The following is a 9,314-nucleotide window of genomic DNA, read 5'->3' on the forward strand; positions in this document are numbered from 1 at the left end:
GGGAGGGAGCGTGAGCCGTGCCTTCTCTTCCCGCAGTGCCCATGACGAAGCTAGCGCAGTGGCTTTGGGGACTGGCGCTCCTGGGCTGCACCTGGGCGGCGCTGGCCACGGGAGCCCTGGGCCTGGAGCTGCCGTCGGCATGCCGGGAGGTCCTGTGGCCACTGCCGGCCTACCTGCTGGTGTCCGCCGGCTGCTACGCCCTGGGCACCGTGGGCTATCGCGTGGCCACTTTTCACGACTGCGAGGACGCCGCCCGCGAGCTGCAGAGCCAGATCCAGGAGGCGCGAGCCGACTTAGCCCGCAGGGGGATGCGCTTCTGACACCCTAACCCCATTCGCACCCGACAGCCTTTCCTCCCGTCGCCCATTAAAGAGCTTATTTTCTAACTCGGTTTAGTTTGAGTGTGGACGGTGGGGCTGGGGACTCTGTGCACCGGCTGTGGAGGAGGGACAGTCAGGCGAGCCACCGTCCTGAGGTCGTCTCAGCTTCATTTTCGCATCCTTGCTTGTGGTCCTCCTTTTTGCTCCAAAGGAGGCACAGACCGAAAGCTCTCTCAGGAAGGACACGTCATTTCACTCTCTTGGTCCTTTCAACCTTGTTTGCCATGTCAGGAAGTACTTCCTGAAGTCTGATTTCTGTTCTTCATAGCATCCAAGCTGTGTTCTTTGAAGGTCTTCCTAGGTCTTTCCAACTTCGGGGTTCCTTCAAATACCTCTTCTGAGCCAGCCCTACCAGTCCAAGAACAGCTGTGGATCAAGCACCACGTCTCTACCATCACCAACCAGGCAGGTTGAGAATCACCAAATAGAGACTCAGCTTTGATGGGCAGGGGTAGCGAACGATTTATTTTAAGGCACATTCTAAAGATTGCACCCCAACCTCCACAATTAAAAAATATAATCTGTAAAAAATAAGTGATTCATCTCCCAAGTCCCAGCTAGTATTCCAAGCAAAACACTTTCTTTGGCCCCTTAATTCTCACAGTTGTCCTTTTCTTTCCCGCAACCTCCTGCACTCATGGAGCTGGTCAGCAGAAGCAGCTGAGTCAAGGAACTGTCTTTGGTGGCAAGTTGGCATTAAGGTGCCCAGGGGTCAGGCGAACTGCGTCAGGTTTGCAGGAGCGGATAGTTCCTGTCTTGCCCCTGGGAGTACTTCCAGAAAAGCCAGAGGCGAATGAAGCTGGTGAGGATCCCCGGAAGGTTGGGCACCTGAGACCGCAAGGGTTGCTGTGAGCAGAGGAGCGGATTTTCTCCCCGGCACACCTGTCACCCGTCCCTCTCTGTTCTGCTTACCATGATGTAGGGGTCGCGTAGCTGAAACCCATAGAGGGTCCAGGAGGCAGAGGTGAGGAGTGTGGCAATGGTGAGTGAGAAGGAGAGGCGTTGGGTTGATTTAGTCTGAATGACCTTGGCCTTCGGAAAAAGGATAAAAGACACTCCTGTCCCAGGCACATAGCAAAGCTCCTACTCGTCTAAGGATTTCCTCAGGAGAAAGGTCAAACATCCTCTCCAATCTCCGTTACCTAACCTTTGCCTCCTGCCTCCCACTCACCTACCTCTACTGCCCTGTCTTCCAGGGTTTGGGTCTTCCCTTCCTTTGGAGTGTAAGTTACGGTCTTATGTCCCCCACTTCCCCGGACAGCCCCCACTCACCAAGTCGGCCAGTGGTGACAGGTACATACTGATGGTGAAGGTACTGCAGAAGAGACCCAGCTGCTGAAGCCGGGCCTCCGGGCTGGGCACCAGGAGCCAAAAGTAGCCGAAACCCAGGACAAGGACCCCCAGCAGGGTCGCGGTCTGTAGGAGCATGGGACGCTGCAGGGGAGAGAGCAGCCTTATGGCTAGCTGTTCCAGAAGCCTCTCTGACTCCCCTGCTGGAATTGGTCCATCCTGCTCTCTGCGAGGCTCCCGCGGGGGAGCCGACCTTCCTCCCGGCCTCCAGTATTGCACCCGTCACAGCCCTTTCCCCACCAGTGCTGAACACATGTCTGATCCACCCACATCACCAGTGGTTTCTGTAGAAGGTATCTTTTGTGTGTGATCTTGGTACACACAGTGGGAACTTAATACATGCTGGTGTGAGTTGGGGAGGGAGAGCTAATCAACCCATTTCTCAGCCACTGGCCCTGGCTCTCAAGGAACTATCAGAGATAACGCCCCTTCCTTCCCTCAGTGTGTTGGGCGGCAGGTCACCATCAGGCTAGGCAGAAACACCAGTCTGCCAGAAATGGGGCGGCGGTGGAGGAGGGGGTGCTGCTCAGTGTGTGAGTCTCAGGCTGGGCCTCACGGAGGACTTCAAGCCTGGAGGAGCCTTCCAGGAAAAGGTGGCAGTGCCAGCCTGTCATAATCTTCTAGGAAGCAGTGTTTACCCTGCCAGCAAGGCAGGGCGTGCAGCAGAGAGGTGGGTCCAGGGGAGGGCCTCTACCTTCCGAGGGCAGTAGTGCAGATACACCGAGATATACAGGGTCTGAAGCACAGCGCCCGTGGCGTTGACGAAGATTAGGGTCCCGTCACCCTTCAAGGCCCCGTAACTCAGCCAGCTCAGGGTGCTGCAGGGTGGACAGGAGGGCCATTCCCCACGGAGGTGAGGATGGGAGGGGGACCCCAGGGGCCCCTACAACGTTCTTCCTCCCCCTCCCCCTCCCTCAGACAGCCTTGCCCGCCGCAAACGTCGCCCCTCTCACTTGATGTCCGTGGTGAGAAAGGGCAGGAACTGGACACTGTCCACGCTCCGGGTCATCCGCATGTGCCTGAGGTCCGAGCTGTAACGGGGCCCCGAAAGCAGGGGTGAGAGACGGGAAGGGAGAAGCAGCCTGCTGGGGAATCTAGACCCCCCGATGCCTGTCGTCCCCGGACCACTGCAGGTCCCGGCCCCACCCTCAGCTCTCTGGACTCTCCCTCAAGTGCCCAGCCTCGCCCTTGGGCCCCGGATCCCTCAACCCGAATCCACTGTGACCCGGGTTTCGGACGCAGCTTGGGGCTGCAGCCACGTCTCTGTCCCCTCTCTGTCCCTTCCTGGCTTCCAGGTCCCGCCCCAGCCTAGCCCGGCCGCGCTCTCACAGGCCGGTGGAGTACATGATGAGGGTGAAGAGCACGCAAGCTCCGGAAAGGAGCGAGTCGGCGACGCCGCCCGCCTCCATCTCCCCCTGGGTCGGATCCTGAGCCCCGCGCGACCGTCAACTAGCTAGGCCGGCAGCCCGCGCCGCCGGAGCCCCGCCCCTGCCCCCGCCCCCGCCCCCGCGGCCCCGCCCTCGCGGGGCGCCGTGCGCCGGAAATGGGTCGGCAGCCCCGCCCGCTCCAGCGGCGCGCCGGAACTGGGCCCCGCCCCCCGAGCGCCAGGCCCCGCCCCTGCTGGCCTGCTCGGAAGCCGTCCTCCGGGTCACGCGGGTGACGGCGGGTCCCGCCGGTCGCGCTCGGCCTGCCCCTCGGCCCGCCCGGACCCCAGCCTCCACCCTCTTGCCGACGTGGCCGACCTCAAATCAAAGCTTCTGGGCCCTTCCCGCCCGGAGCTCCGGCTCACAACAGCACCTGCCCAGGGCTTGAGAGGTTTCCCCCTTTGTTGAAGCCTCTTCCCAGGGTCTCCCCTCCATGAGTGGGCTTGCCAGGAATCACCGGTCTGTCAGGTGCCCTCCGCCTTCAGCCACACGGCCAACCTTGCGTGATGTGGCCCACCCGCCCAAGCGCCCGTCACTGACCCCCTAGGCCAACCCACAGGAACTTTCCTGCGGCCTCCCACGCCCCGCTGCTTGGGCTGTGCTGGGGCTGTGCTGGGCTGTGCGCCCAGGCCGCGTTCCCCCGAGCACCCACCTGCACCAGCACCCGCACGGTTCCCGCCAAACCCCAGAGCCTCGGGAGCGCGAGGGGGCAGGGGATGGGAAGAACTTCCAGAGTGGGGTGCAGCCCAGAGCCCCAGAAAAGCCTCAGACGGGGAAGCACCCCACCCTCTGGTGATGGTAGGGGGGTCCTAAGTTAGGATGGAGGAGCAGAGAAGTATGTCCAAATAAACACGTTGTTTTATTATTTGTATAAAAAAAGTCCAGTTGTAGAAATCACAGACACACATCAAGTTTATATACAGATCCTGTCCACGTGGGCCCTGCCCCTACACCTAAACTCTAGACACAGGTTGGCACAGCCCCCCTGCTGGCACAGCTCTGCGGAGTGCTACCCTCAGATGGGAGAGGACGGGACGCAGTGCCTGGCTGCAGCCCTCTCCCCGGCAGCTCCAAAGACTTCCGGAAGTCTTGGGGAGATGCTGGATCAGCCCAAGCGCGCTGCCTCTCCCCTCTCTGGTTCCCAGGCATGAAACTGTCTCACACTCCTCCTGCAGCCAGTGCCTCTGGGCGTCCTGGCTCTCTCTGGAGGGGCATCTTTGCCAAGCTCAGTGTCCATGTGTATGACCGCAGGCTCCCTCCAGCTTGGCCTTCCCAAGAGGCCACATCTTGCACAGCTTGTTCCTTTGGCTCAAGGGCAGAAATGGTGGGGGAAGGCCTGTCCCCACTCCCCTGTCCATCCCTCGAGGTGGAGGCAGTGATGGCACTACCAGGCTTGCCGACCCCCTTTGGGTTGAAACTCTTGACACCCGTTTTGAGGCTGCTGGATGGCAGCTTGTGCATGTGGTGGGAATGGTTCCCAGGAGGACTGGGGCCGTGGGAGGGGTCCCCGAACAGGTGAGGGTGCCCATCCTGCCTCCTCGGCCCAGTTCTAAATCCTCAGGCCAGGTGTGGCCTATGTCTTCATGGGGTTTGCAGCAGCAGGAGCGGCAGAAGCAGCACAGCCCAGGCAAGTGGGAAGAGGCGGGGGGCAGCGCTGTGCCCGATGCTGTGTAGGACCTGTACCTCTGGGTCATCTGCAAGATGAGAGGGCGGAAGCCCCCAAGGTGAGTGGCCCTACTGCTGGCTCTGGCCCTCAGCTCAGCACGGTTTCCCCAGCCCCTGCCTGGCAAGGAAGCCACGTCCTGTACCCAACCTCTTTAAGCAGACCCCCTCTTTGCCCCGGGCCCAGTTTTCTCTGGCTGCGTACCTGCTGGAAGTCTCTTCTCCTGTGGATTGACATGGGCCTGAGGACTGGGAGCTGAAAGGCAAGGGTGGTAGTGGGTCAGGTGCCATGCCGGGGTGGGGGGGCGGGGCTCACGGGCGGCGGCCGGCTGGGCCGTTGGTGGCACTTCCCTGCCATCCGGCTCACTAGCCCAGGATCAGCAAAGAGGTGCGGGAAGGAGGCCCACAGGGCTCTGACACTCACTGATTTTGCCACTGACGATCACCTTCAACCTCAAGCACTGGTCTTCCTGGTGGTGGATGGGTTTGGCTGCAAGATAAACCCACAGAGAGTTAAGGGAGGAACCTCTGTTGGAAGAAATCACAAGTGCAAACTTCTCCACCTCTTTTTTCCCTGGCCCCGCTCATTCGAGCCCCTCGCTTCCCACTCATCTTTCATTCCCACCTTCCTTCCTTTGCCCGCTTTCTGCTTCCTGCTTCCTGCTCAACCTCCCATCGTCTGGGATGACCCTTGGCTTTGGAGGCGGTGCTAAAAGGAGCACGGCCTTTCCCTCACTGCTCCCAGCCTGGAGTTGGCCGAGGCCTTCACAATATGCTCCCCTGCCTGGTATTCTCCCTGTCCAGGCCCCAGTGACAAGGCGAGGCCCGGATCCATTCTACACACAGCTGATTTTCTAACTCCTGAATCCACCAGCGCCTCTCCAGCGCCTTCGGCAGAGTCCAAACTCCTTAGCACTTCCTAGGCCGCCGTGACATGTGGTGTGTGCCCTGTCCCCTCCACCCCTCCAAGCTTACCTCTCCCCACGTGCAGTGTCCCTCCTACTTCAGACTCGACCATATGGCGTTCCCTGAAGATGTCCTGCACCCATTGCACATGTCCCCTCGTGCCCGGCCAACTCCTCGGCTTGTCCTAAGCTCTTGGGTCCTCGTCCCCAGGAACCCTTCTCTGAGTCTCCTGAGCCTGGCAGGTACCCAGGTCGTTTTCCCAAGGCCCCTGTGCCCATATCTTCATCGTTCTAACGGTCCGTTCACCTATGTGTGTTGCTTTCCAGCTTTCCGGGCTACAGGGACCCTGCAGTGTTTTATTGATCTCTGTGCCTGTGGTGCCAGGCAGAGTGCCCAGTACACAGAAGCTCATACCACGTGTGTAACGTGAGTGGATTAAAAACAATTCAGGATCGGAAGGGCCGTGTGTGGCTTCGTACTGAGCACGTGCGTCACACCTGCTGCGTCCCTGTGTGGCCCGTGCGCGCGCCCGGGGGGGGGGGGGGGGACTCACAGATGTAGTAGTAGCTGTGTCCCTCTTTGAACTCCTTGCCCAGGGTGAAGGGCGTGAAGCGCTGGAACTTCTCCGACAGCTTCTCCGGGCCGTGCCTGGCGCTCGGCTGGTTGCACTGCCAGCGGACCTGGTCCCTGGACTGGGGTTGGCACAGCTGGTACTGCTCACGCTCCACCAGATACAGGGTGTACCGCTCCATGGCGGCGGCCGCCACAGTGTCGTCCTCGTAATGCGGGCAGATGATGTCCAGGTAGTCATTGAGCCGGACGTGTACTGTGTAGTCCTCGCTCCGGAACCTGTTCCCGGAGCGCGAGGCAACAGACGGTCACTCAGAGGCCAGGCTCCAGGCCAGAGCCGCGGGCCTGCGAGGGTCTACCTGGCCCCCCCACGGAGATTTCTGAACAGCCTCAACTCCCAGTATTTTCTGACCTTGACCTCTTCAGTGTCTTCTCACCATCTTCGAACGTGCCACCCCCCTCACTGCGTCCGTCTTCTAAATTGCATCCGCCTGGCATCCTTCAGGTGCCCGACCACTTCCCGTAACCCCCGGAGGTTTGCCCAAGGAAGGGCTTCTGAGTGTGTCCTTAGCTCACTCACCACTTCCCCAAATCTGTGCTCCCGGCTGCTCTTCTCCATCCCCGCCTGGGACCCAGCCCGCGACGCCCTCCCATCCGGAGAGCCGCGCTCAGCCCCAGCACAGCTGCGGCGGGGCCGCCCGCGCCCTCGCCCGTGCCCCCGGGGCGCGTTCACACTCGTCGGCTTCACTTCCGCCCCCGGCACACCAGGCCGGCACACACTCCCGGATCCGCCACTCTAGCGCCTCCTTGTCCGCTCCTCCCAAAGCATCCCAGGCCTCCCCGTCCATCGCCAAAGCCACGCTCGCACCTCCGCGGAAGGAGCTCCAGAAACGCTGGAGCTCTCGGCCCGGCGGAGGCCGCCCCAGGTGCGGCCAGCGCCCTCCCCGGGGCCCCTGCGGCTCCGGCCCGGCTCCGCCCTCCTGCCCCAGACACCTGGCTCCAGGCGCCGCGGGGCGGGGTCCGGGCGGGGGGGGGGGGCTCCCCCCCCCCCCCCCCCCCTCCCCGAGCCGGTCGGCCCCTCCGGATTCCCCCGGCGCGGCCGGCCGCCAACCCGCTTCAAACCCGGGCCCCGGCACGGGTGGGGGAGGGGCAAGAGCTCGGCCGAGCGGCCTGGTGGGGGTGGGGGTGGGGATGGCACCCCCTGCCCGGTCGGCGGGCGCCCTCGGAGGCCCGGCCTGGGGGCGGCGAGCACCCGGGCCCCTCCCCCACCGGGGAGGGGGAGGAGCAGAGCGCCAGTGAGGGAGAGGCTTTTAAAATTCCTCTCTGGAGAGATAAACATAGAAGCCATTTCAGAACAGGTATTTCAGCTCTGGGCCTGGCGTCTTTCCCCCATTCCCGTGACGGGCACTGACTCATTCCTCTTCCACCTCCGCCACCCGCCCCAGCACTCCTGAGAACCTGTGAAAATCTACCCGGTCAGAGGCGGCCGGCCCCCAGGACCTCAGGGCCAGGGCTTGCCCCGGGCACAGTCCTCCAGGCCCGGGAAGCCGGCGCCGGCCCCTCCAGCGCCCAGGAGCCCAGCGCCCGGCTCGCAGCAGCCCCGCCCTCCCGCCCGGGGCCTGGAGATCCCGCTCCGGCCCACCGCCCTGAGTCACCCAAGCCAGCCCCACACCCACCCAGCTCAGGGCCACCTCGTCTGTGCCTGCCAGCCGGGCCTGGCTCGGCCCCTGTGCACTCCACTCTGGCTGGTTTCTCTTTAGTCCTGGGTATGGGAGGGTGTGTGTGTGTGTGTGTGTGTGGCCAGATAGACAGGGCAGAAGCTGTGCTTGGTGGGGACACCCATTATCCCCCTCCTGGGGGTCCAATCTGTTCCACTTAGCACTCCTTCGACTCTGGCTCTCCGTCTGGGAAAGGGGGGCAAGCGGCGTCAGGGAAGGCGGGGAGGGGGGGCAAGGAAGAGGCTCCTTCCTGAAAGAGAGGAAACCTGGGAGCTTGGGAACGGAAAAGGCCAGGGTCCCCCCCTCCCTACTCATGGCTTCCTGTCCCCTCCTCCTCCTTCAGCCAACACCTGGCATGGGCATAAACAGGGACTTTGCTCTCTCCCACTAGGGCGAGACTGGGTCAAGGAAGTACAGAGCAGGCAGGTGGGAGCAGCAGCGGGTGGGGAGGGCCGACATTAGGGCTGCCCCTGATGCCGAAGGGCAAGAGGGCATTGCCTCCTGGGCTTGGCAGCAGCTGGCAGTTCCCTCCTGCCCCACAAGCCACAGCCTCCAGACCCCCCGCCAGGCAGCACTGCCACAGGGTCAGAGGAAGCTGGCACCACGGATTTCTCAAGCGGAGTGGGGGGCGGGCATGCAAGGGCTGGGGGTGGCCAAGCTGAGCGTTTATCCTGACCGGAGCTGCCCAGCCCTCCTCCCCCTGCTCCGCCCTACCCACCTCTGGTGTTTTCCCACAAATATTGTTCCCGTAACTTCAGAAAACTCAAGGGCAAGAACAAAGGGTCCAATAGGGCTTCTCCCTCCCAGGGCCATTTGCCTCCTAGCCCTAAACCTGCCCAGGATGAGTTAACTCCTTCCTGCCCAGAGCCCCAAGTAACCCTTTTAACCCCTTGCGTTCCTTCTGAACCTTTCCCATGACCTGCTTCCTCCCATCTCTTAATCTCATAAACAGGTGACTCCCTCAGCCTACTACACAAGGCATGCGCCCCACTCACGCCACCTCAAAGGATCCCTTGTGTGTGGAGGGGAGCTTTCCAGGGTCATCCTAAATACGGAGTGCACAAGCTTGAAGTCAGAAGGCCAGGCCCCTCCTGAGGGGTCCTTCCAGGGTTACAGTGAACATTCTGCTTACTCCCCATGTCACATCAGGCACCTATCTGTGTGGGCAGCCGTCCAAGCGACAAGAGGCACAGAGGCTTTTGTCGTGGAAGGGCCTAGAACGAGAGCCGTCGGCGCCAGGGAGGGTGGTCCAGGCTGGAGGCAGGAAGTGTTCAGCAAGGGTCCCTCACTTCACAGTTAACAGG

At 62.0% G+C, this 9,314-nt stretch overlaps 3 protein-coding genes across 5 annotated transcripts in view; 1 reads left to right on the forward strand and 2 right to left on the reverse strand.

Moving 5' to 3' along the window:
• The first annotated feature begins 6 nt into the window (after positions 1-6).
• Positions 7-389, forward strand: DPM3 (dolichyl-phosphate mannosyltransferase subunit 3, regulatory). The gene has a single exon (XM_040467318.1). It carries the CDS (start codon positions 42-44, stop codon positions 318-320), a length of 279 nt encoding a protein of 92 aa, XP_040323252.1. The 5' UTR covers positions 7-41; the 3' UTR covers positions 321-389.
• Positions 390-817: 428 nt separating this feature from the next.
• Positions 818-3,214, reverse strand: SLC50A1 (solute carrier family 50 member 1). 2 transcript variants are annotated; one of them, XM_040467313.1, is made up of 6 exons: positions 3,060-3,214; positions 2,684-2,761; positions 2,425-2,548; positions 1,653-1,814; positions 1,293-1,412; positions 818-1,208 (listed from the first exon to the last, which is right to left on the reverse strand). In XM_040467313.1, exons 1-6 carry the CDS (start codon positions 3,137-3,139, stop codon positions 1,107-1,109), a joined length of 666 nt encoding a protein of 221 aa, XP_040323247.1. In that variant the 5' UTR covers positions 3,140-3,214; the 3' UTR covers positions 818-1,106. The 2 variants fall into 2 exon arrangements, with proteins under 2 accessions (XP_040323247.1, XP_040323248.1); XM_040467314.1 differs by having other exon boundaries at positions 3,075-3,213.
• A 776-nt stretch (positions 3,215-3,990) lies between these two features.
• The window catches only part of EFNA1 (ephrin A1), a 5,884-nt gene continuing 560 nt past the window's right edge, over positions 3,991-9,314 (reverse strand). The window contains exons 1-5 of one of the 2 annotated variants that reach the window (XM_040467316.1): positions 6,873-7,130; positions 6,276-6,571; positions 5,241-5,306; positions 5,022-5,072; positions 3,991-4,848 (exon numbers count right to left, since the gene is read on the reverse strand). In XM_040467316.1, coding sequence (XP_040323250.1) covers positions 4,736-4,848; positions 5,022-5,072; positions 5,241-5,306; positions 6,276-6,571; positions 6,873-6,946 — 600 coding nt within the window. In that variant the 5' untranslated portion in view covers positions 6,947-7,130 and the 3' untranslated portion in view covers positions 3,991-4,735. Of the gene's footprint in view, positions 4,849-5,021; positions 5,073-5,240; positions 5,307-6,275; positions 6,572-6,872; positions 7,131-9,314 lie in introns of those variants that run through there. The other variant, XM_040467315.1, reaches the window with a different exon arrangement.

The sequence above is a fragment of the Herpailurus yagouaroundi genome, unplaced genomic scaffold, assembly GCF_014898765.1.
Source record: "Herpailurus yagouaroundi ecotype Mexico unplaced genomic scaffold, PumYag 67424, whole genome shotgun sequence".
Lineage (NCBI taxonomy): Eukaryota > Metazoa > Chordata > Mammalia > Carnivora > Felidae > Herpailurus > Herpailurus yagouaroundi.